At 40.9% G+C, this 26,933-nt stretch overlaps 2 protein-coding genes across 2 annotated transcripts; one reads left to right on the top strand and one right to left on the bottom strand.

Annotated features, from left to right (window-relative positions):
• Positions 1-1,153: 1,153 nt before the first annotated feature.
• Positions 1,154-6,852, top strand: fam174b (family with sequence similarity 174 member B). Its single transcript, XM_061721889.1, has 3 exons — positions 1,154-1,783; positions 2,862-2,993; positions 3,719-6,852. Exons 1-3 carry the CDS (start codon positions 1,509-1,511, stop codon positions 3,720-3,722), a joined length of 411 nt encoding a protein of 136 aa, XP_061577873.1. The 5' UTR covers positions 1,154-1,508; the 3' UTR covers positions 3,723-6,852.
• On the bottom strand, positions 6,381-25,832 carry st8sia2 (ST8 alpha-N-acetyl-neuraminide alpha-2,8-sialyltransferase 2). The gene is made up of 5 exons (XM_061721888.1): positions 25,670-25,832; positions 23,429-23,569; positions 23,094-23,351; positions 20,152-20,445; positions 6,381-10,572 (listed from the first exon to the last, which is right to left on the bottom strand). Exons 1-5 carry the CDS (start codon positions 25,702-25,704, stop codon positions 10,260-10,262), a joined length of 1,041 nt encoding a protein of 346 aa, XP_061577872.1. The 5' UTR covers positions 25,705-25,832; the 3' UTR covers positions 6,381-10,259.
• Positions 25,833-26,933: the final 1,101 nt, after the last annotated feature.

Below are 26,933 nucleotides of genomic sequence, written 5' to 3'. Positions count from 1 at the left end.
AGGTAGATATTTTAGATTTCTCATAAATCTGTCTTAAAATGTAAGATACTGGACCTCAGTTGGGCTGGTGGGACCCTTATATTTAAATCCATAACTTGACAGGTATGGCTAAATACAGAACATAACATTGGTATGGCTAAATAGAGAATAGAGAACATAACATTGCTATTAATTAATTTTGTTGGCTCATGATGTAGACATTTAATCGCAAAGCTAATTGTGGCTTTACATTTGTTTGTGTTTTTTTCCTGATTTAAAAAAAAACTTTATTAGCAAATCTTGTTATACAAACACCAACAAGGTATACAAATCTATGGAACAGCACAAACAATGATGGAGTAAATTATAAAAATATCTAGTATGAATAAGAAGTCATAATATAGATAATGAAGGTAACAGTCATAATAATAATAATAATAATAATAATAATAATAATAATAATAATAATAATAATAATAATAATAATAATAATAATAATAATAACAATAACAATAATAATAAAGATGAGTAAGTAGATAAATAGAGAATAAAATAAATACATGAATAAATAAAACAGGAGAATAAAACAGGTATGAGGAATAGAATAAGATGCATAGAAAACAATAAAGAAAGGTCAAGATAGTTATAAATAAAAGGTTAGTCAGAGGATACAGGGAAAAACTTTTCCTAGTTGATTAAAAATATATTGCTTTTTTTTGTTGTTTATCAAATAAAGAGATTTAATGAGAGAATTTAATTCTAGTAGAAAAGGGGCACATTTAGGAGTAGCACCAGCAAAGTTTTGTTTGTGAATAAAGAATTTGGCGTAAATAATGATAAAATTCAATAGGTGTTCAAGAGCATGATCTTTAGGATAATCAAAGTAACAAATAATATCTTTAATTTTAAGTAAATAAACAGATTTAGCAGCATTAAAAAAATTAAACTCAAGATCACTCCAAATTTTTTTTTGGATATGTCACAATGAAAAAATAAATGCAGAGATGTTTATATTTCGTTGTTTCAAAAAGTACAGGAGTCATTAACATCTGTAAATTTATGTTGTGTTTTTTTCCTGATCTGAAAGCGGTTGGCTCGGGTGTGACGTCAGTCCAAGCGTTCCTTCTGGCAGCAGTTTAGGGATTTACGTGTGTGACGTGAAGGCAGCACCAGCCCACATAATTCCTGCTGATGAGCAGGAGCCGCGAAGCAGCCTTCACATCCCTTCCGGAGGAGGATTATCCTCATGTCTGCACGCAGTCACACTCAGGAAGGGATTGCAATAACTCACCTCCGGGAGAACACGTCGTGGAAGCTAATGCAAGTTACGAGTAAGAAAGAGGTCCACCTTTGAGAGAGAAATGGATGTTTGCGTCTCAGCTTGCTGTTATCGTGTTAATAGCAGAATTTGACACTGACAAGCTGTTCTGTATAATGTGACAGCTGCCGGCGTTTTTCATCTAAAATAAGAAGAAGACTCTGTCTTGTATATATATATTTGGAGAAACAATACTGATCATTTTATCATCATGGTGTGGACATACAGCCTGGCTGTAACTTTTATTGCCGCGGCTGTCTGGCGGGTCAGCAGCGCTTCACTATCTTTATCTGCGACGCACTTAAATTCAACAGCATCATCATCCACCTTCAGCCGAGATGAGCTGGAGTATAATACCACAGATGTCACCGTGGGATCCCGGATTTCACCCCTGATGACGCATCTTCCAACTCTGAAAAGCATTGTTATTTTCATCTGCGTGTTAACAGCTGCTCTCATCACATGTCTGGTCGTCAAAGTGATCAGGTAGGTGTCATCAGATCCTGTCCCTAATGTGGAGAGACCAGGGGCGTCAATTGGGTATGGCAAGGTATGGCAGCCGCCACACTTTGGCTTCAGGGGGAAATGTAAATGTTTGTTTTTTTAAATACATTTATGGAATTACTCTGTGTCCATTTGTATTGATTATTCTATTACTTAAATACATATAGAATAACTACAAATGCAAATCAGAACAACATGATCGATTTCTCTAGTTATTATACACTGCAAAAACTCAAAATCTTAACAAGAATATTTGTCTTAGGTTTCTAGTTAAAATGTCTAATTTTTAGTAAAAAAAAAATCTCATTACATTTAAGACAAGACTCAAAAAACAACCATTTTCACTTAAAATAAGTGGAAAAATCTGCCAGTGGAACAAGATTGTTTTGCTTGTAATGAGAAGATAAATCTTGTCCCACTGGCAGATTTTTCTACTTATTTCAAGTGAAAATTTACTTGAATCAGGTGAAAATGGTCAAATAACAAGTTATTTTTCTGGTGATGACTCTTGTTTTAAGTGTAATGAGATTTTTTGACTAAAAATGAGACATTTTAACTAGAAAGAAGACAAATATTCCTGGTAAGATTTTGAGTTTTTGCAGTGAGCGAGACTGCATTTGAAAAAATTCCAATTTTCTTGACCACACAGATAAGCTACATAGCAGACTTCTGTGATGAATATTTGCTGGCCGTGTTGATTGATACTCTAGTTAATGTGACTCGTAACCTTGCCATACCTTAGCTTCGACTGAATTGACGCCACTGGGAGAGAGATCCTCCTGTTAAAGCCTAACATCATGAAGACCATCTCATGTCGGTTAGAAATTAGAAAATGGCTTTATTATCACAATCTAGACATTAGAGTAATGTTTCACCCACACTGTAGTCAGATTTAATCTTCAGCAGCTAGTGGTTATGAATTCAAAAAGCCTTCCTGCTTTCATAAATTGAGTATATATGTGAATTCTCAGACTCCAAATGACTAGATTCATGTTCTCCTTCCACAGCTAGTAAAGTCAGATTAAAGCTGAGGTTATCACTTGTGTTTTCTGTTCCACAGATCTGGCAGACGGATCAGAAAAACACGAAAATACGACATTATAACTACACCTGCGGAGCGTGTTGAGATGGCCCCTCTTAACGAGGAGAATGATGAGGAAGATGATTCAACCCTCTTCGATGTCAAATACAGGTTGGTTTGTTTGTCTGTTTCTTTGGCACAACGTTCAAATGCCAAAAGAAACATTTTTAATTTCTGGTGGTCAAAAAAAAGCAGGAATGTGAAGCCATGTGCATCAAGAAAGTTCTGCAGGAGAGGTACAGCTGCCTTTCCTCTCTATATTGAGATATTTACCAGGAGAAACATCGAAGTTTCTCCAACAAAGATATATTGTGCACAGCGGTGTTAAATTTCTCATTTCCTCAACACGGCTTGGAAACTTCACAGTGATAAAATGTGGTTTTTGTCATATGTAAAACAGCTCACGAGTCTCTTTTGACTATGACACTTTGCAGATAATTTCTTGTCCTACTGAAGCAGCTTTAGCCCTTCATTCTTTCACCAGTAGAAATACTCAACTTTATTTCAAGATCTGTAGTATGTAAATGTTGTGCAAATTCATTGGGACAGTTTAATATTAATTATACATTCAAGGTTTCAGATCCGGCTGTTGGTCTTAAAGAAACATTTTGTTTTAAACTAACGCAGTTATACTTTAAGCCAATGTTGACTTTAGGTTCAACCCTTCCGCGCCTTCAATTGTTCTTTGACACACAAACACTTCCTCAGAGGAAGATATGACGTCCTGTTTACCTGACATTCCTGACTTGAGGGAATGCACTTCCTCCTCGCTGTGCCGTCGCTTTCGGCAGGTCAGACTTTGGAGAGTAACTCTGAGCTTCTCCTTCCTTTTGCAGGTGAATCCCACCACGGACTTCGTCACCATCCTGCTCTGCCCGCCAACTCAAGTGATTTTCTGTATTTCTTTATTTTGCCTAATCATGCCAGCGACTGATGCTGCTCGTGCATGGCTTTCGTCTCTGTTAAAGTGAACGGTGCCTTTTGGATACCACTGTCCTCTGTTTGGCGGAGGCTTTTTCTCATGTGATACAAATAACCTCCTCAGTTATGTCTAATGTAAGAGACGACGAGGCTTGGTGTTATTTAATAAAAAAAAGACCAAACGGCATGGAGGAAACCCTCTCCATAAGAGACCAATTCAACGTCATTGTTTGGGTCTATCTGAGCTGCAGTCAGCTGGGCCAGGAGTTGTTAGAAGGAGCCAAAGTTGTAAATTGTAAAGATGGATTAATGTAACGAACGCATAAATCAGCTAATATTTTGCAGAACTCAACTGCAAGAATCTAGGAAGATATAATAACTGATTTTGTAAGAATTTTTTGTAACTTAATACATGTTATCTCTCCTTACTAACCACTTTATTGTGCATGTATACTGTTAAACACTTTCTGTCCTCTATACATACTATGGGGATAGTGTTTTTTTTTTTTTTATTGTGTGTTGTTACAGAGTCTTATTTTGCTGTTATTACAGCGGAGGTTTTTATTTTTTAAGTTAGACTAGAAGTTAAAGACAAATATCAGGATGTGTTTGTAAGATGTATTCGCAACAGTCTGTTGTAAGTGTGTTGAATTGTGACAGGTTCGTTTCATCAGCTAACCTACTACTGAGCCATAACAGCAACAGTTTAAAGGGGACAACTTTTGATCCCTTTTCAAAACTAGAAATGATTTCTAGAGGTTTTATTAAAATGCCCATGACATGTCTTGGTCACATTACCCCATTATTACAGAGGAAAAGCTCCCGTTTCAACCATGTCTGCATAGCTTGTTCATAGTGGCCCTTTTTTAGTGGGTGGAGTCACTACGCTTGGCTCCGCCCCCCTTTTATATGGGCTGTGCCTCGATTGAAATAGGTCTTACAGTTTTGCGAAACCCACTTCCAAATGCAGCATGCTTAGAAGTCGGGTGGTGATAACGATGGAGAGACCCGGGTCTGTGAGGTCACAGCACTCTGGAGATCTAACCCAATCATAGAACGAGAAACGCTCAGCCCAAGGACAATCCAAACGAAGTGACAGGGTTGGGTTACAGTATGTTGTGTTTGTCAGGACTTCAAACGTCCAAATAAATGTCCTCAAGTGATTTTTGCATATCATGTCCCTATACCTTTTAAAGGGACATATCTTTAGTGGTCAACACATACAATATGCACACAGTGTGAAGAGGATCCCTGTACAGTATTTGGTATCCCTTGTGAAAAATAGAAAAATGAATGGCTGGTTGTTGTAAGTCTCCTTAGTTAATGTCTGCTGATGGCCTCAAATGTAATTTTCCTAGAATCCAAAGTATTAAATGTGCTATAAGAGGAACATTCCTGAGTTAAAGCAACTCGAGGGTTTTCTGCTGGATGGCGAGGAGTTGAGAGTTTTGAGTTAGAACAGAATATATTTGCAGCAACATGCCATTCAATGCCAGCATCTTGCATTAAAATAAATAGCTATTTTAAAACTCTGACGAGACCCAAACATGTCAGTCCACTTAAGTGATAGGTCCTTGCATAAAAAAAAGTGAAAGTGTGTAAAGAGGACTGATCCAGTTCTGTGTTAGCGGCGGCAACAAACTCTCCTCCTGTATTTACTGAGTTTGAAGGACATTCAGTAGTTGACTTGTATGGACTTTAAAGAAAGAGGCAGCGGGTAGAAAGAGATCTACCTGTACAAACAGTCCCCTTTTTTACACTTGACACAGTTCAAAGGGGACCTTAACCACAGCATCACTCAAAGCGAGTGACATTTTTAAGTCTGAGGCTTAAAAATAGCAGTTTATTTTGACAGAGCTCTACTGCCCCGGGTGCTAACGTTAAATGCCATCCTCTGTTCCTTCTCAAAACTGCTTTTTTCATGTCATTCTGCTCCCAAACTAAAGTTTACAGTCATCGCCATCTAATGATGGACCTAGGCTTCGGTTTAACTCGGGATTATTCTTTTAACCGCGCAGCTGGAGCTTACAGAAAACACAAAGCAGCAGCAGCTGCCAGCTAAGTGTCTCACAGGCGACCTTTAGACAACACCGACTCGCCGATGAAGGAAATGTTTTGGACAAGAACCCAAACAATATTTTTTTCCTTTAGAAATGATTAAATCTGTGTCAACAGAAGAAGAGCCCTTTGTCAAGTTTGTTGTTTCTTTGACGCAAACGTGCAGCAGCTGGCTACGTGTTCGCTAGACGCCTAGTACTGACTGCACAGTAACGGTCAGAATAAACTGTGGGTCCAGCAGGTGACCTTCTGTTTTCATTCAAACTGTTACCTGATAGCGCACCGAGCTCTGCTGGTTCAAGCTGATGACCTTCGTTCTTTGTTCCATGGGAACGGACGAGCGCGTGCAGCTGGAACTGCTATTCTGCTTTTTTCAGTCCGTTGTAGGTTTTTCCTTTGTCCCCACATTTTCAGAGGCCTTTAACGCCACTGTTTGATACGCAGAACTATACAGGAGCGTCTGTGAATGTCTGACAAACCCCACGATGTGTAAATCAAATATATTTTGATATGATCTTTTGAATAACTGGCAGATTTCCATCCATGTACAGTGTGTGAGCCCATTCCTCATGTTGCTGCTGTTGAATGTTTGATTTTTGGTCTTTTTGCGTGACGTTCAGGAAGCTGCAGGAGCTTTTTTTTTGTGAGTTTGTTCCAGCCAGCCGACCACCCTTGGTAACGTTGTCTATTTCGTTTTAATTGTGTGGAAAATTGTGGAAACATCCTGCTCATGTAAAAATGCTAATTGTAGACTTTTATTGGAGTTGAATTGTTGACTACAGAAAGTTAGTCTTGTAAAATAAATCATTTAACCACCCCCACCCAAAAGAAGTGACATGTTTTATCTGTTTTGGAAGTTAAAGGAAAATAAGTCTGGCAGACGCTACGTGTACCCACGTCTGTGCACCCGGTTTCCTTTTCTTTACAACACTGCTGGAATAAAACTGCATCCTTTGAAGTGTTTAAGCTTTAAAGGCTTGAAATGTTTCCCGATTTTGGTCTTTTGTGTGTTGTGTTCTTTTCCCCCCAACAGAAAAAGTACATTCACACTGTCAGTACAGTTCAAGAGTCAATGAGTGACAACTGAAAATTGTACAAACAAAGATTTAAATACGCTCCAGTTGTTTCCGTCGTGATGAGGGAAGCATGCAAATGCTGGTATTTACAAGGCAGAAAAGTATAAAACACAATCTCCCACATCATTACGGCAGAAACTGGGTACCAGAAAGCTTCTGCGCTGCTGCAAACTCCAGATTCTGGGTTAATTTAACTTAACGGTATTGGCTGCAGAATGTTGCTATTTTTGCAAAGCTCAGACAAACTTTCACAAACAAACCCTTCATTGCTTCAGACTGCTGACGTCTCTCGTACAACTTTCATGTCTCCTCTTAATTGGCAGCAAGTCAACCGGGGCATCCTGTCAAAACAACACTTTTATAAATGCATCACATGGACGGGAGCGCGAGACTCTACTTTTTTAGCCACAGCGCTCTCCGAATATTTCAGATGCTTCTGGTAATTTTCAGACACAGAGACAGTTTGTGCCAGAAAAATACTAAAAAAAAAAAAAGAAAAAACGCAAAAAAACAAACATCAAGAGAAAAAATAACCTAAAGCCACAATATATTTTGTCCTGAAAGTAGAAATACCATGACTTAAAAACAATTCTGCAGCCCTAAAGGTGTCAGAAGTAAAGGTTATGTAAGAAGTAATCTTTCTAGTCCTATTAAGAAAAAAATTAGGCAAACCCTGAACGCTTTTTTTTTTTCCTTCAAATTACCGAACATGTGAGATCCACTTGTAAACTGTGGCATTTTTTTTGATTACAGGCACTAAATAGCGACTAAATTAAATCTACAAATATCACAATCTCTCCTACGTTGTTTCAACACTAATCCAGGCGTGTTGCACAAGTAGAAGTCATACATCCGTAAATCCTTATCTACTGGGATACTGTATCAAATGTTCATAAAGATATGATAATGGATTTGAAAATGTTATAAACACATGTTTTATGCACAATGGAACGTAGAAAACATCAATAGTTTCACCTGAGGACATGTTCCACCTTAAGAAATAAATGTCTGGGAAACCCGGAGACCAGGGGCCGGATTCACCAAAATGTTCTTAAGAACGATCTTAAGAAATGTCTAAAATTAAGAAGTTCATAAGAAAGTTCTTAAGTGCAATTCCTCAATATTTTCTTAAGAACCGTCTTAAGAACTGTCATTTCTTACGAATTTCGTATTTTTCCTACTTAAGAACTTCTTAAAATATGTAATTGCATTGAAGGCGCCAACAAACAACATTTATACAGGTAGTTTGCATCTTAACCGTCAGTCACTCACTGAACATGGAGAAGGAGAAAAAGAGATGCAGGAACTTTTCAAGGTTATGGTGGATGAGATTAATGTGTGAAAAAAAATACTATTGGGGAAAATTAATAATGATTAACTACCACGCTAACTAACATGCTAACAAACAGTTAACAAGTATATCCTCAAACTATGACCTACTAGTCTAAACTTGTCTAAAATGTGTTGAAAAAGGTGATATTAGACGCTTACGTTTTCACAGAAGAAATTTTAAGACAGGTCAAGGTTGTCTTAAAGTTAAGAAAAAAGTCAAGAACAAATTTGAGAACTTTTATTTCAAGAATACCATTTATTCTTAAGTATTTTCTTAAGAAACTTAAGAAGAAAGTTGAGAAAATACTTAAGAACTTTTTTGGAGAATATGACTTATTCTCTTTTTTCTTCTTAAGACTGAACTTAAGAAAAAAATGACACTTAAGAAGATTTTTTTTCTTAAGAATGTTTTGTGAATCCGGCCCCAGACTGATTCAGCAAGAGTTTAGGATTGTGTTGCTGAAAGGTGCAAAGCCTTCCCTGAAAAAGGCATTATTCCCATAGTCCCTAATGTGCCTGACGGCACAAAGGTCACATGTATCCAATTCTGATACAGGTGTTTGATGCACACAAAGATTTCTTCATATTTGCAGTTTTTTGGTGAAACTATGTGGCCTATCTCAAAACGATGGAATATTGTTCTTCACATACCGGTGACCCGATGGCCAGCGCTACCTCTACCCACTTTCCAACCCCACTGTTGCCTTCAGGTGAAATTGTTGCCCACGTCCCAACTGTACTTGAGATGACTCACTAGCATCATTCGACAGGTTTCTGCATTCTGTTATGAGTAAAATTTAAAGTTTTCTGAGATTTGCAAATGATCGCCATCTGTCTTTATTTACATTTGACACAGCATCCCAGCTTTTTGTACGTTTCAAACTTCCTACACTTATTGCAGTAAACTGTTGCCACTATGAAGCATATTAGGGGGGTAATTTACAACAGCTTTTGTAAGAAAATCATCAATACATTCGTGTAAAAATGCAAAGCTCTTTCCTAACACAGAGAGACAGCGCTCTTTGAGAGACCCCTCGTGGTGCTTTCACTGTCGGCTGAGTAAACATTCACATGTGAACAGCTGGTACACTCCTTTATCTTCACGGGAGTTACAATCAATGATCCCGTCCCTTTTGTTTGGTTTTCAAGGCAACCTAAGAAACACATAGGCTTCGCTTCACTAGAAATCTTTTTTTTTTTTTTAAATCATATAAATGGTTTTAACACTGCTTTATGTACTTTTAAGGAGCCATAAAAACACCAAAAATGCTCTCCGCAAAAGGAAGATCCTAAGAAAAAACATTCATCATTTTGAAAAGATACAGATTTGATAGGAGGTGCTCAGCCTTTAGTTGTTTTAAGTACATGTCACCCTCCCTGATTATTCAGTGCCTCCCCCTGGTGGTCCACACGGCGACTCACAGGAGGCGTTGATCCAAGAAACAAGTGGGAAAACACACATCCATCTTTCCGTCATCCGGGGGGTCTGCTGGGGTCCATCCCAGTTAACCCCAGGACTGGTCGCCAACAGAACCAGCACGACCGCCGTGATGTCACCCTGTCACATCATTAAGGGCAAAAAGCAGACCCGTTGCTAATTATAAAAAAGGCCTGCTATCATCGTACCGCTCTGGGGTCTCAGTCACTGCTCTCATTTGCTGGGTCTCTTGTTTTATAAGAAGTGGTATGAATTCAGCACTTTTCCAACACAGCCCGTTGAAATATGTGTGTTGCTTGAAAATCATTAACTGGAAAACATAACTGCACTTTGTTACATTCAATATCATTTTTTTTTTGACACCTCCAAATACCAAATAACGTTCTTGTGTTTTCCCCAAACCCAGAACCTTTAATGAAAAGTGTTCCTTCCTACCGCTGAACGTGGTTTTTTAACAAAACCGTTGCACCCCCCCAAAAAAAACAAACCTGTTTGGTCACATTTTGCTCAGTCATGAGCATGGTTCCCATGGTTTCAATGGTTTCCATCCAGCTATTGGATCTGGACGTCCCTCTGGAGTCTACGTGCCGCATCACAGGTCCCCGTGTGGAGCCGGAGCGCCCCCTGTCTGTGCAAAGTGCTCAAGGTCCTGAACTCCAGGGGCATGGTGTGCGGACTGGACCTGGAGGTGTACTCGTACTTGAGCGTGTCGTAGTAGTGGTATTTCACCGGCTTGCCCTGCAGGTCCAGAGGGAACGGCCAGAAGCCGTAGAGGTGGATCTCCTCGCAGAAGCGGGTGGCCATCGTGTACATGAGGAGGCCGGTGGTCGGACGCTTGATGTGGACGTTATTGGTCAGCCAGTAACTGTTGACAGGAACACAGTATCAGATGCATTCAACGAGGAAACACAAAACACAAAAACCTCCAGTGGAAGTCACTATGCAACACATAATAATGTAGATATACAGCATTTTGGAGCATACGGAGGAGCTGAAGGCCCATTTACGCAGACAAACCAACCCTTCTGGAACTTGTATTAACTATAAAATCTTCTGGATTTGCAGCACTGGGTGATCTTGTTTATTAATGCATGCTCATTTATCAAAGAAAAAAACATCACTTTCTGTGGTTGCAGCCTCTCTGCTGAATAGCTTTATAAACTGAACATCTCTGGGCTCCCCATCGGTGCTCGGATCTTCAAAATCAATGCCAAGATGCAAGATTAGACAGCTGGAAACAGCGTATTGACTATTTTCTGTTGTAAAGACGAGCAGTCTGCGTGTTCTCAAAACAGAGAAACTCCTGAAAAAATAAAACCCTGAGATAGAGGAACTAAAAATATTTTCTTTTTATTATTGCAGAAGCAGGTCGATGGCTGAATCAGGCTGGCAGCCTTTCATTAAATAAAGAAAAACCCATCACAATAATAATATAAGACTGACAAAAGTAATAACAAATAATAAACACAGAACAGATTTTGAATTATGGTTAAATAGAATCATTTAAAAAAAAACAAAAAACAACTAATTGGACTAACTGAAGAAATAACTTGGTACTCCTAGGAGAAGCTGAAAAATAATTTGACCACAAGCACTTGATGTTGAATGAAAGTGTATCCTGTCCTGTTGGAATTGGCACAGAAGCACGTACGAGAACGAGAAGAGAACGAAGCAGAGGAGGATTGGTTGTGTTCTGCAGCCGCTGAGCTGCGTCTGATATAGGGGGTCGCGAATCAGTGCAAGGCCCGAGGAAATCTGAAGACTTTCAAGGCATGCTGGGACAAAATGTGCCACCCAGTGCCAGAAAGCTTGGTCTCAGGTCGTGGGTCCTCCAACAAGATAACAAACACCTATAAAGTGTCCGTCTACGGGTCCTGATCTAAAATCCTACGGGTGGAAAGAGAAACATGCAGTCTAGAGCAGGGGTTCCCAACCTTTTTTGTGCCGAGGACCAGCAGAAGTATAAACAAAAAGCTCAGGGACCGGTTGACAATTTATGTCAATTTTAATAAACATTTTAGAAAAAAACAATGCATTTTAAAATGCAGGCTATCATTGTTTTACTAACTTTACAATGGTTTCAGGTGCATATATTTATCCACCAACAGGTGGCGACTCATTTTACGAAAATAACAGCCTATTTCAATTGCCAGACCGCTGCGACACTTTGCCAGCTGCTTTTTCCCCCAAAAGTTCGAGGCAGATGTCTTTTGCAGCGGGCAGTATTAGCTCCTCTCCAATTGTAAAGGGCTTTTTAGCTTTTGCAATCCGGTGAGCAACGAGATATGAAGCCCTCGTTGCAGCGACGTTAGCTGATGTTGTGGCCTTTAAAACTTGCTTCTGCAAATCTAACTCACGTTTTTTCCTTTCGAAAAAATCCACTGGTTTGTCTTTGAGAGAAGGATGTTTTGTATTTAAGTGTCTTTGAAGCTTGGATGGGTTCATTGCTTCGTTGCCGAGCGTTTCTCCACATAAAATACATAGTGGGTTTGGCGCCTCCAAATCACCAATTGCAACAAATCCATATTTTATATACATAATGTCGTACTTGCGATTAAAGCTTTTGCTTTTCTTTTTGGTAGGATTTTCCACTTGTTCATCACCATTTCTTTTACTCGAACAACCAGTAAAGAAACGGCTCATGGAGGTTTGCTGAGCTCATCTCTGCAGCTGACTGTACCTAACCTGCATACAGCACCTGTGCATGGCGCTGTTCAGTCCAGTCGGGTACCAGAACTTATTGTCCGCCAAGCCATGACAGGGCTGCCACTCAAAGAAACACATTTAGATTTAAACAAGTTTTGGCTGAAATTATATGACAAAAAAATGCTTCAGGTGAAGAATATGGTGTAAAAGTTAACTTATTTCAATAATTCAACTAGAATATGGTGTAAAAGTTAACTTATTTCAATAATTCAACTAGAATATGGTGTAAAAGTTAACTTATTTCAATAATTCAACTAGAATATGGTGTAAAAGTTAACTTATTTCAATAATTCAACTAGAATATGGTGTAAAAGTTAACTTATTTCAATAATTCAACTAGAATATGGTGTAAAAGTTAACTTATTTCAATAATTCAACTAGAATATGGTGTAAAAGTTAATCTATTTCAATAATTCAACTAGAATTTGGTGTAAAAGTTAATTTATTTCAATAATTCAACTTAAAAGGTGAAACTAATATATTACCTAGTCTTATTACATGCAAAGCATGATATTTTGAACCTGTTATAATTTTGATGATGGAGTTGTTTATTGATTTCATAAAATATTCTCTAATTATTTTTTTATTTGGGGCTTTCATAAACTGTGAGCCCTAATCAGAGCAGCGTCTTGCTGCTGCAGGTAACTGCTGCACGCAGTGACGGACACTGGCTGATTTATGGTTCCGCGTTGCACCGACGCAGAGTTTACGGGGTAGGATACGCGGAGACGCGAACGTACGGTGCGCGTCGCACGCGTACCCATCGCCGTAGCCATGCCGTCGATTTAACGCGGAACCATAAATCAGTCTTAACGATTTTTTCTTTTCTTTTTTCAATTCAATTCAATTTTATTTATATAGCGTCTAATACAACAGAGTTGTCTCTAGACGCTTTACAGAGACCCATACCCAGAACATGACCCCCGAGCAGATATTACATAAACAATGGCAGGTAAAAAACTCCCCTAGTGGGAGAAAAACCTTAAGCCAAACAGTGGCAAGGAAAAACTCCCCTTTAGGAGGGAAGAAACCTTGAGCAGGACCAGGCTCATCAGGGGGGACCCTCCTGCCGAGGGCCAGACTGGTGGGTCAGGGACGGCAACAGCACAGCAGGCAGGTGGAAGCAGCAACGGGATGACCGGGGGTGGGGACTGCAGGCCAGCACACAGCTCCCGAAGCTCCGGCCCAATCAGCAAGTCCCAGGTTGGGGTGCAGGGTCAGGAAAAGACTTGTGCTCCGTAATGCAAGCTACAAGCCACCCACGGCCACCTGCAGGACAAAAGAGAGAAAAGGGAGGAGAAGGGGGGGGCAGCAACGGGATGACCAGGGGTGGGGACCGCAGGCCAGCACACAGCTCCCGAAGCTCCGGCCCAATCAGCAAGTCCCAGGTTGGGGTGCAGGGTCAGGGAAAGACTTGTGCTCCGTAATGCAAGCTACAAGCCACCCACGACCACCTGCAGGTTCCGGTGTCCGGCAAAGGATGCTGCAACATGGACAAAAGAGAGAAAAGGGAGGAGAAGGGGGGGCCAGCACAAGAAACTACAGGAGCGACTCTGACACACTAAAGTTTACACTACCTAGAGATTTACCAACACCAGCTAGAGGTTTACTAAACACTAACTATAGGCTTTACTAAACAGAAAAGTTTTAAGTTTAGTTTTAAAGGTGGAGGTGGAGTCAGCCTCCTTAACCCAGATTGGAAGTTGGTTCCAAAGTAATGGTGCCTGATAGCAGAACGCCCGCCCTCCAAATCTACATTTAGATACTCTAGGAACTACGAGTAAACCTGCACTCTGAGAACGGAGAGCTCTGACAGGAACATAAGGCACTATCAGGTCTTGCAAATAATGCGGAGCTAAGCCGTTTTGGGCTTTATACGCAAGTAATAAAATTTTAAATTGGATTCTGAATTTTACGGGTAACCAATGGAGCGACGCTAACACTGGAGAGACGTGGTCTCTCCTGCTAATTCCTGTCAGTACTCGTGCTGCTGCATTTTGGATCAGCTGGAGCCTATTCAGCAATTTACTTGGACATCCTGCTAACAACACATTACAGTAATCTAGTCTAGAAGATACAAACGCATGAACTAGTTTTTCTGCATCACTCTGTGAGAGGATTTTCCTAATCTTTGCAATATTACGGAGATGGAAAAAGGCTATTTTACAAACCTGATTGACATATGGTTTAAACGACAAATCCTGATCGAAAATAACACCAAGATTTCTCACAGTTGCACTGGAAGCCATCGCAACACCATTTTCTTTTCGTCTTTTCAACTGAGCACGCAAACACAAACTGAGGGTGCAATGCTTGCTTATGCACCCTCGTAGAACCGGGCCTGGCATAATATATGTCCGTATTGGTTCAATACGGAACTTTTAATTCCAATTCCCAACCCCTACCTGGAAGTGAAGCCCGATTCCTCCCCGCAGCGCTGTCTGGCACATAGAAAGATCTGGGCACAGACGAAGCAGGTCCGCCACAAAGATTTTGCTGGCCTTAATGTTTCCTGTGTTTTATTTGTGTTATTATTGATCAATTTAGTGTTGATGTGTGTGTGTGTGTGTGTGTGTGTGTGTGACAGACGTGTGTATGGGGCGTTAATGAAAATACGGGACAAATCGCAACATTTTCTTCTCAAATGAAGGACAATTCCGTATTTTACGGTACGGGTGGCAACCCTACTTGCAAGTGTTCTTTTATTCGCCGTATCCAGGCTAAAATGCTCCCGAACATTTGAAGTTTTGTTACCCGCAGCTGCGCTGGGAGGGCGCAAAAAAAAAAAAAAAAAAAAAAGGCTCCGCTGAGACGTCCTGCAGCGCGGCTCTGGGCAGAGATTGTATGAGGTGAAGTGAAGTGAGATGCCTCACTCCATTGGGAAAAAAAACGTCTGGTGACAATTTTGATTATTGCTTTTTTGTCGACAACGTCGACGAATCGTTGCAGCCCTAATTATGATCGGAACACAAGCCATTCCACGGCCCGGTAGTAATGGCTCTACGGACCGGTACCGGTCCGGGGACCGGGGGTTGGGAATCACGGGTCTAGAGGAGGAACCCTTCATATCTGTGGTCGCTGGAACAGCCACAACTACCTAGGTGCAGAAGTCTGGATTTTTTGTGTTTGCGTGTGTTTTTTCTGAACACACACGGTTATACTCGTTTGCTGCATCTGGTGTTTATTTTAATTATCAACAAAACTGCACACTCTGCGTGTAACAACTGCTGTCTCCCGCCTAAGGTGAGTATAACTATTTCAGAGCAGTGACAATCCCGATGCCTCCCTTGAGAGCAAATTCAGGGACAGATGGCCTGACGTTCATTTGCTCCAACTTTCATTTCCCCTTTTTAAGTCAGGAGCCTATCTGTTCAGCCTTGACAGCGCCGCCGCCTCCTAAATCACCTCCAACACCCTCCGTGGTTTGTGGAGACGGATGGGTTGAGTGGCGGCGGCTGGATTATTACAACTGTAAATCAGAAAAAGTTGGGACGAAATGTAAATTATTAAGATTGAGAATCACACCCATTTAATGACTTTTTTCCTCATCAAATTGATTAAGTTTGTTAGTAGCCATCAATTTTTGCATGCCAGGCCTGCGACATATCCCACGAAGAAAGGCCACGGGAGCAGTTTGGTGCTCGATGGGCTGTTTCTTTAAGGATGAGAGACGGGGAGACAAGCTCCACTTTGTACCAAATGTGGGAAAAAATGATTCAAATGCTTAAAAATATATTCCTCAAACAACGACTGGAAGGAACTTGTTTATTGATCCTTTATTCAATGAAGAGAATTGCCAGGGTTGGAACACTGTCCAGTGTCAGCAACGACCAGAAGTGCTGTTTGTTGGTTGTAGTTGCGTTTAGTCCCGTTTCCACTGGCCGGTTCGGGCCTGTACGGTCGGGCACACGATTTTGTGCGTTTCCATTATAAAATGGTTCCATACACATTCAGACAATTTAATTAATCCCTTTGGGAGGTTCCCTCGGAGAAATTTACATCTCCATCTCACTCACTCAGCACTGTCGTATATAAACTAACCGAACAGAACTGAGGGGTATTCCAGGAAGCAGGTTCAACAAACTCTGAGTTTAAACCTGAACTCCAAGTTGACTTAACCGGAGATAGGAAACTCAGAGTTTTCGGTTCCAGAACAACTGATATGAGTTAGTTCAATCAACTCTGAGTTTGTTAACCTCGAGTTAAGCGCGTGCGTGAAGAAAATCAAAAGCCATCATCAATAGAGCCCTGATACAACGATTCACCATGGCAACCAGCGACAACAAAAGATCCACATACTTTTTCTTTTTTTCTCTGTTTAAGGGAAATATTTGCCTTTTTTTTAACTCTCTCTCTCTTTCTCTCTTCTGCTCCCTCCCTCTCCTTTTTGCATTTGGACTTTAACTGTTTGAAGTTAAACTCGGATGTCCCTGCGATATTGTTGCACTGACATAGTGAATAAAATACGTTGCGTTTGTTAGATACGATTTTTCTGCTCTCTAACTCTGCCGCTTGCTGTCCGTGGTGCAGAAAACGGGTGCCTATTGCGTAAAGGCCCATTGGCTGAATTGATGCCACTGAGGGAGGAGACGGAGAGAAACTCAGGCTTTATTAAAGTAAACCTGCTAGCGAGCAGGTTAGGTTCACAGGGTCAGTTGCCATAGTAACTGACTCAGAGTTTGAGTTAAATCGCTTTCTGGAACTGAAAACTCCGGATTTCCCTGATCTCAGGCTTAACAAACTCAGACTTTTCACTAAACCCGCTTCCTGGAATACCCCTCTGGACCATTCCTGAGCTACTGCCGTAACAATACAATCCGTTGTAACGCCACTGCCCACGACAAAAGCAAGGTGTTTCGTTCCCTCTCTGGGTGTGTTTTTCAACCTCCTCTCATACATGCAGGACGTACTGTACCTACAAAGAACCAAAAGCCAACCGGAACAGAAAGGACCTGCTGGATGACCTGATTGTTGTTGTCTGCAGCGTCACCTTGGTTGTCGTCACACTAGCATGAACCCTAAACCCCACAGGCCCGGTGGCTCACCTGACCTGACCATGCTGGACCATTCTAACCCTTCCCAACCGTACCGACCTGGATCAAGCCGCTCAGTCAAAACAGGGCTTAAATAGTGGCCATGCAAGATTTCCAAACCCTGCAACATCTTAACTCTGCGTCGTAAAACTCTGGATTACCATCTTTAGATGTGAGTGGGTGCTAATTATTATCAAATTTCCCTCAAAGCATTACAAACATTGTGTTAATCCTGTTCAAAAACAGCATTGGACCATGATGGGGTAGCCCCGACCCCACCAAGAGACGGTCTTGTACGGGCCAGGGTTACATCGCTGCTGCTGGTGAAGATGCTTTACGCTCCTATGACTCCAGCGTCAATGTTGAAAAGTGCTTTGAGATTTCAGAGCAGAATATCCCGCCACATTTAGGGATGCATTTTTCAAGGTGATGAAACAAAACCAGGTTCTGCTCACGTTCCAAACACAGCTGCAAAAGAAACTGGTACAAGTACTGGACCGGCTGCAATCTTGACCGGTCACCAAAGGAAAACGAGAGGAGAGCTTTGAAATGAAAAATCTCAACAACAAGAACAACAACAACTCTTCTGCATATTTTAAGATGTTTCTTCAGGAAAAGTGGGACACAATAACAACTCCAACACTTAATTGCCTGGTATTCTTGGTATTCTCAGATGTTTAACTGCTTGCTATTTCTCCTCACAACTCTTTTGTGGTGAGGAACAACAACATTTCAAAGTCACTGTTACTGAAGCTTAACCGTCCCACCCTTTGTAGGAATGTGTCGCAGGGCCTGAATGCAAAATAGTTGTATAGTGATGAAACAAATTAAGGTGATGGAGAAAAAAACAAACAAACATGTCTTAAGCAAAAAATGTGTTTCATTGTCTCTAGATCATCTCAGCTCTGTTTTGTGGCAGCATTTCATCTGCTGTGACAAGCAAACACCAGAGCAGAGAATGAAAAGATCACAAGGTCACACTTGTTGGGTGAATATCAGTGGATCTTTTGCTATGCTACACCTGATGTTGATTTAACCTTCAGCTTTTTATGGAAAATACCACAATAACAAAACCAAAATGAATACAAAAATGCATCTTTAGTCAATTTTGAGGCTTACTATTTTGTAAAACACTCATTTGGAATGGAAATCCCGTCCGGTTCGACTCCTCTGCAAAACAGAGAGCCAGTCGTAGCATACAAAGTGGTGAAAACTGGTCGCTGACCAGCAACGGATGTTCAGCTTTTAACAAGAAAGGAAAGATACAGAGCTGAGTTTGGTATTGATTAAAGAAGACAAGAGCAGCAAGCCTGAAGGCAGAGGAGGAAATCTGCAAAGAGGCAAACCTAAGAAAAATATGGGCTCCGCAATTAATGGACACAATTTTAAACGATGTGATGGACTCTCAGACGTAACATCTACCATTTTCTTCTTCAGTGGGGAATTAGGGGGACAAAATGAGGTCTGTGTGTGCGGCGTTTCCATCAAGCTTCTCTGCTGGTTGCTTGGCAATCTCAGCATGACGACATCCTGCTGTTTTTCACCGAGATAAAGTCGGGGCATCTGATCGTTGCAGCTCCGTGAAACCGCTGGGCTGCCCATCGTTCTGCATTCGATTCGGCACCCTTCCCTTCTTCTGATATTTCTGCTTTGATTTTATGTGCTGTGTAAAATTCCCACAGGAGTTTGTACCGTCTGACTCAGCTGTACTTCTCGTGCAGCTGCAGCACCAACTCATCCACCTTTGTGGGGGCACGTGGTCAGAAACAGAGACGCAGGCTCTGGGTTTTTGGACCCAGCCCTGTCTCTCAGTTAGTTGCAATCTGCAATTTTGCCAGCAGGTGTCACTAAATATTATACAGTATTATAAGTATTAGAATATTATCACTGAACTCTAAATGAATATAAACAGAGAAAAGACATATTTGTGACAGAAAGATGTCTTCCGCCTTCACTTGGCCTCATGTCCTCATGCTAAGCGGATTGGCTTATTTTAGAAACTGTTTTTAAGAGAAAAAGGCAGAAAACAATATGGATTAATGTCACACTGAAACACTTTAACGCTAATTTGTCGGAGGATGAAAGTCGACAGAGGAGAAGCAGAGAAGCTTCTTTGTCTAAAAAAAAAGGTTGGCCGAGCTGGCAAACCTGGCTGATGTCTTTGTTAGTTGTTTTTCGTTTTTCAATCCCTAAAAATAGTAACAGCCCAATTACACTGGTATATAACTCTGGGGGTGATATATGACAACATTCCGACTCAAGTGTTTACTAGTATAACTTGTGACTACTACTGGAATTGCTAACTATTGATCTAAGAAAACAATTATTAATCTCTAGATAACCCATTTCGGTTTCGTTCTCATTTTATTTTCTTATTTAAGTTTACATTCATTGCACTACTACTACTTTTTTGTTATGTCACTATATTAGTATCTTTTTATTTTTATTTATTTACTATTTTTTTTAAATTATTATTATTTGTTTTATTTTTTATTTTTATTTTTTTTTGCTATTACCAAAGGAAAATTAATGATGATAACCGTGGGGGGAGGGATGGGGAGAGGGAGAAAAAAAAAAAAGGTATGTTCATCTGTTTTGCTCTGTATTGTGGAAACAACCTGCCAATAAAAACCTTTATCAAAAAAGAAAAAAAAGGTTGGCCAACCCCTTGATTGTGCTGCTGGCAGGCGTGAGCGGCGTCTTACCCTCTGACGGCGTGGAGAAGGCGCAGCGACGGGAAGGCGGTGCGTACGTCCACAGTGTGCTGCAGGATGAGACGAAGCGCCCACTCCACGCGCTCCTCGCCCCCCTTGGCCATGAAAGCCGGGATCCACAGCACGCTGCCGCTGAGGCTGCGGAGACGCTGCAGGAAGCGCTCCTTCCACTCTTCGCTGACCAGGTCCTGGAAGGCCCGCTGCACCACAGACGGGTTCATGGTCACCAAGCTGGTGAGCCGCCCCACATCCTGGGAGAACGCCTCCACTGGCGCCAGGTTACACCTTAAAACAAAGTCCTCTCATTCCATTTATCATTCATGCTGCAGCAGGTGCATCCTTTCATCCCATGAAGCCATGAAATCCCACATAATATTCAGACATTTTATTCATTAGCACACAAGGGAGGAAGAACAGCCTGTGGCGTCTCTGCGTGCAGTGGGACGTTGGCAACAGTGTTGGGGAATTTTTAGAATTTGAAAATGTCCTCAGGGATTAATGGAAATATGTGAAAATAACTAAGAATAAACTGGAAATTTGTGCAGCCAGGAACATGCAAAACAAAGAGGCATTGACATTTTGCCGTCTGAAGACATTCGGGGTGCAGCTGGGTGCACTTCCTCTGGCAACGGCCAGCCGGTCTCATAGCGTTTGGAGAGACGGAGAGACGGAGAGACAGAGAGAGAGAGAGAGAGAGATAGCATCTGTACTGCGACACCAGTTGTTCAACTCAAACATCGTCCTCTCTACGACAATGACGTCCACAGTTTTGGTTTCTGGCTTTCTTTTGGGAGTTTGTCACAGTCCTGAAAAGCTAACGCCAGAGTTCGCTGCCTCAGTAAATCGATCGTTCCTACAAGTGTTTTTTCATGCACTGACTCATTAAAGCAGCACTATGTAACTTTTCCACCTTAATATCATATTTCCAGAGTCATTGTGATGGTACATCAACTTCCAACAGGTTTAATGACACCTCTGTCATGGTCAAGTATCTGAGATAACAGAGTAAAAGAGTGAAAGAGTCACTCACACAGACCGGGTTGGATCATTCACACGGGCTTTATTCCCAATTCTTCTCCAGCTAAACGCAGTTGCTGGCCAGCTCTCTGCGGTGCGATTAACCCCAATCTTCAGATAAAACTAGTTTGTTGAGGAAAAAATATTAACTCTATTTGTAGCTGCAGAGGAAAAAAATAATCTCACGAGGAAAACAAAAATATTGCTCACGCCTCGGAGTCTCTTCAGCATAATATAGCAATCAAAAAAAAAGAAAAGAAAAGTAAGAGTAATACAAAACATGTACTGTATGTTGTACTATTATAGTAACTTATTGAAACACATGGCGAGTCAAACATTTACCAAAGCAGCTGCCAAACACTCCTAAACAAGGTAGCCGGAGAGGTCGGTTGTGCAGAACTGTGGCAGTAAATCCTTACTAAAGAGTGGAGCTCCACTCTTTGATAGGGATTTCATATGGATCCAATTTCGTAATCCGTTCATAATCATTATTTTATCCTTAAACCGCTCCCTGGCTTCCTTGTTTAAGGTATCCCGGTAAATTCCAGTTCCTTTCCAGCAGTTTAACATCTTTTTTTTTGCGTTCCGTCTGTTCACTTGGTGAAACAGAAAAGTAGTTTTGAAAGTCCGTCCCATCTTCATTCGCTATCAAAACAAATGCACGCGACGGGGACAGGATCTTTCCGGCAGTACGCGCTGGTGCTCATGGGAAACGTAGTGTTCTTTTTGGTAAAGCTCTACCGCTTTTGTCCAAAGGAGCCTCTTAACTCAACAAAAGCTGAGAGTTACATTGTGCTGCTTTAAATGCCAAACAACGTTGCTTGCGTTGCTCCCTGGACACTGTTGCTTTGGATAAAGGAGCACATCTTCATGTGACTTTGCAGAACTTAAATAATACAATATAAATCAGACTGATTACTTCATCTCGTCACGTCTGCAGTTATGAGGACGTGAATGAAAACCTGAGTACCATTAAAGCAACAGCTGCCATCCAAACACTGTAAGAAATAATCTGTACCTGGCATCTCAAACACAGCCAACCTACTTTGTGGAAACCCAGTGAGAGCAGGGAACTATATTTAGCTGAGAGGTTATCTTCCCATCGGATATGCAAGATCCAATGTAGATTCCTCACCTTCTCCAAACGGCACATTTTACCGCCAGTTGCGGTATGATAATCCTCCTGCTGGAGTCTAGAAACCATGACCCCTACTCATCAGCATAACCGCACACAGATAAGACCGAGTATGCAAATGTGAGAATGTGTTTCTGAACGGAAAAGGAGAACTGAGGGCTTTGAATGCACGTTCAGCCGCAGATCATTCAGCTCAGTCATCTTTTGTCCATGAAAGTCACAGATTCATAAGAAGGTGCTTTCCAGAACATTAACTCTCCCCAGCTTTTTTTTTTTTTCATTTTGCATTTACACGAGCTGAGACAAGCTTATTTTTCTCAGAATGTCAAGTACGGCGGTAAATCTGCACGCGCCTGCACCGCAACAGAAAGCCGTCTGGCTTTCGGAAACAGCGTCACGTCTGGAAATGAGAGCAGGAAATCAGGCGCGAGTCGGTGTTTCCCTGACAGGCACACGGCGTGCTGCTGCTGAATGCAAAAGCTTTTTCAAATGTCAATTTCATGTATAATGAAGCATTTAATTGCTCTCTGCTTGGATGCTGGTTTCCAACTATAAGTTTGCTAAAAAAAGGCTCTCAAAGCTTTTTCAAAAGAGCAATTAATGTGTTTCCTGCCGTGTGGGCAACAACCTGAATTAAAGTGTGAGGACGCCACAAACTGAGACTAATGTGCCAAAGAGTATAAGCTGCGGTCTTCTACAATTAATCATTTATTTCAAGCGGAAGACGTGTGCCACAGAAGTTTCTGATGTTGTTGCAGTGAAAAAGAGAAAAAGCAACTACCTGATGATGAAGTCGTGTGAGTCTATTTCAGAGCCGCAGCTGCTGTTGAGCAGGATGCCGGAGTTGCCCACGATGGCGCAGCGCCTGTGGTGCTGGTTCTTCAGTGGGGACACCGTTGGCAGCAGGCGGTAGAGGTTTTCTGAGATGTTTGTTGTGCTGTGGCGATCAAACACATAGTGGATCACATCCCCCGGCTTTAGCGTGCCCTTTAATATTGAGATGTCTCTCTCGGGGTCGAGGAACCTCAGAATATTTTTCCTGTGAATGAGATAAAATACACTTCTCGTTTCAAAACAACAACACAGAGCATCTTGCGTGGCGAGTGATGACGGTACCTGATGAGGAGGGAGAGCGTCTTATTGAAGGTCCAGCTGTGTGGCGAGGCTTTGGCAGTGCTGTTGCAGCTGGAACAGTTATGATCCATATGTAAGCTCGTCCTCGCCGCTGCAGTCGGGTCGGCGCGTACTGAGGCCTTTCTGGACCACGGTAAAAATAAAACGTTATTCTACATGTTGACCTTTAAAATTCTCCTCAATATAGAAATAAGTGCTGAGGTTTGGGAGAGGGCTTGCTACAAAGCCCAAACACAGACGATTAATACCAGGTACAAGTTATTACAATACAAATGGCTTATGCAAACGTATATTACTCCCTCTCTACTTAATCGTTTTGATCCTAATATACCGGACCAATGTGTAAAGTGTAGGGTGGAGAGGAGTACATAATGTCACTGCTTATGGCAATGCCCACAGATCGCAAAGTTTTGGAAAGACGTACTTGGTATCTTATCCCAGATTATCTTAGAAGATATTCCAATTTGTCCACAATTGTGTATCTTAGGTATATTTCCTGATAACTTCAAAATAAACAGTAAAAAGAAGAGTATGATAACTTACTCTCTTCTCCAGGCTAAACATACGATAGCACTGTTTTGGAAGAACCCAGCCAAACCAGACATCAAGCGATGGTACAAAGAACTCTCAAATTGTCTTGCATTAGAGAAATTGACATATGCCTTGAAAGGGAAATCTGATGACTTTTGGGAAATCTTGGGGACAGTTTATGCGTTTTATGAGGAGTCATCCATTGAGACCTGTACTGGATGATTCTGTTGAATGATAATGTAGGGAGGATTCTGTTTTTGCTTTTGTTTTTCTTTTGTTTTGAGTTTTGTGTGTATTGTTTTTTTATGTTGTTGTTTTTGTCTCTGTATCTTTATGTCTGCTATGCTTGTGTGTTTTTTTCCATTGTTTTTTTTTTTTATATTTTATTGTACATTTTATTAACAGATATAACTGTATTGTTGTAATAATTGAAAAATTGTCAATAAATATAGTGTTTAAAAAAAACTAAATTCTCCTCAATAAGAGACAAAAGCCTTGTTATTCTGCCCATGCAGGGTTGGTTTCTGCCCTTTCTTTTCAAATCTATGGGATTTCAGGAGTTGATATATACAGGATATATATATATATATATATATATATATATATATATATATATATATATATATGTATGTGTGTGTGTGTGTGTGTGTGTGTGTGTGTGTGTGTGTGTGTGTGTGCATAATGAAATGTACTGTTATGTCTTTATGAACAATATAAAATCATTCAGATATTTCTTCTTATTTTTTGTTACACAACCTTTCGCAAGTTCAGTGGGAAACCTTCGTCGAGCCTTACAGAATAGAGCCACCTTCACAACCGCCAGTAAAAAAACACTAAAAGTCTTAAACTGTTGTCCACATCTCTGGGCTCGGAAGCGCCTGGAATGGCCCATTATGCAGAGGAACGTGTACTGGAGGAGAACACAGCAAGAATCCATCAAACTCAAACTCAAACTCAAAATCCGTGACAATCAATTTGTTATCTAAAACGCCAGAGTGCATTTAAAGCGTTGTGGAAAGAAATGACAGAGTTGCAAAGTGGTAAAGCTGTCCATACCTGTCAATATTAACACATGAACTGAAGGTAATGGGCTAAAAAAACAAAAGCACGACATTTCTAGAGCCTGCAAAGAGATGAAGGCAAATGTAAGAGCCACTGCTGATTTCCATCAAGTAGTTTTGTATCTTCCACATCGAGCCAAGATGAACAGAAACACAATCTATATGCCAATAATCCTATATTACCCTCAGGAAGTAAGAGAGCGAGTTGCAGCCAGGTGACACAAATCAAACTTCATTAACTATTTCATTAAAAAAAATCAATAAACGTATATTCCTAAACGTAAGTTGTTACTTCTACTTATAGAAACTATATCTCCACCATTATAGACAGACACAGAAACAACTTCTCCTTCTTCCGTACAGCAGATCTTGTGGATACAGAACAATAACACAGTTTGGTATTTATAGTAGCTGCCGGCTTTCCTTTAAAAGTTATGACACATTCGCTGCATGACTCACTGTGGCGTCAATGCTGCGAAGGATTCAATGACCAAAGGTAACCGAGAACCATGACAGAGAACCGTTAAAGCCCCTTACTGGTGGTCTCGGTGCATGTGTGTGTGTGTGTGTGTGTGTGTGTGTGTGTGTGTGTGTGTGTGTGTGTGTGTGTGTGTGTGTGAACATGTCAGACCTGTGAGGCTTCGGGCTGAGTCGATGTTCGTTCATCTTCTTTGAGCGTCCAGGATTTCTGAGAGGAAAAAAAAAAAGAGAGAAAAGATTGAATTACAAATCACTTTACATCCGCCTTGGTTCTTCCTTTTAATGCTCTGATGGGTGCAGCATCAGGCGCATGTACGTCCTCCTTCCAAGACACGAAGGTGGTGAAAAGTACAATGTTGTTGTGTTTTTTTTCTTGTTAAATCTACTATGGGCCCATTTGCTGATCTAATAAGGAGAAACGTGGCCTTAATGGAGCCCCATTACCCTGAGAGGAGACGTCTCTAGCGCAGAAAAGGCCTTTTCACAAGAGACTACATCAGCCGAGAGGAGGAATGGAGATTTTGGAACCTCGGGCCACGTTGAAAACCTCAACATCTGATGAGGCTACGGAAATCTGCCAGAAGAAGTGACAGAATGCAACAGCGCTCCGCTGCCTCGGCCCATATTTGCATGTGGGGCCCGTCTGAGATCTAAAAGGACTGACAATAGGGCCCTATGTGGGACCCAGACGAGACACTAACTAGTGCGACCGACTCGGACGGGGCCAACGTGGAACCTATGGACTACAGATGGGCGGTATGGACTAAAAAATATATCACGATAATTTCTGGCATTTATCCCGATAACGATAAAAATGACGATAAAAAAAATACCAATTCAACTCCATCTTTAACTATGAATCAATCTCGCTCTCAGATCTGCCATGTTTGTTACACAAAAACGTCATCAACAGGAATTTATCCTTCTTTCTTTCTTTCTTTCTTTCTTCTTCTTTCTTTCTTTCTTTCTTTCTTTCTTTCTTTCTTTCTTTCTTTCTTTCTTTCTTTCTTTCAGGCTCATTTCTTTCTTTCTTTCTTTCTTTCTTTCTTTCTTTCTTTCTTTCTTTCTGGCTCATTTCTTTCTTTCTTTCTTTTCTTTCTTTCTTTCTCTTTTTTCGTTCTTTCTTTCTTTCTTTCTTTCTGGCTCATTTTTTTCTTTCTTTCTTTCTTTCTTTCTTTCTTTCTTTTTTTTCTTTCTTTCTTTCTTTCTTTCAGGCTAATTTCTTTCTTTCTTTCTTTCTTTCTGGCTCATATCTTTCTTTCTTTCTTTCTTTCTTTCTTTCTTTCTTTCAGGCTCATATCTTTCTTTCATCTTCTTTCTTTCTTTCTCTTTCTTCTTTCTTTCTTTCAGGCTCATTTCCTTCTTTCTTCTTTCTTTCTTTCGTTTTTACACGAGATGACAAATTCTTACCGTGG

This window comes from Cololabis saira, chromosome 5 (genome assembly GCF_033807715.1).
Source record: "Cololabis saira isolate AMF1-May2022 chromosome 5, fColSai1.1, whole genome shotgun sequence".
In the NCBI taxonomy this organism is placed as follows: Eukaryota; Metazoa; Chordata; class Actinopteri; order Beloniformes; family Belonidae; genus Cololabis; species Cololabis saira.
Note: the sequence above shows the minus strand (reverse complement) of the source record. Positions and strands in the feature narration are given on the sequence as shown.

What these genes read in the sequence shown, in the direction of transcription:
- fam174b (XM_061721889.1), top strand. Translation starts at nt 1,509, where the DNA reads ATGGTGTGGACATACAGCCTGGCTGTAACTTTTATTGCCGCGGCTGTC. An exon ending in CTGGTCGTCAAAGTGATCAG is followed by an intron (nt 1,784 to 2,861) that starts GTAGGTGTCATC and finishes TCTGTTCCACAG; the next exon opens with ATCTGGCAGACGGATCAGAA.
- st8sia2 (XM_061721888.1), bottom strand. Translation starts at nt 25,704, where the DNA reads ATGAACGAACATCGACTCAGCCCGAAGCCTCACAG. An exon ending in ACGCTCTCCCTCCTCATCAG is followed by an intron (nt 23,352 to 23,428) that starts GTACCGTCATCA and finishes TCTCATTCACAG; the next exon opens with GAAAAATATTCTGAGGTTCC. An exon ending in TCACACGACTTCATCATCAG is followed by an intron (nt 20,446 to 23,093) that starts GTAGTTGCTTTT and finishes CTTTGTTTTAAG; the next exon opens with GTGTAACCTGGCGCCAGTGG.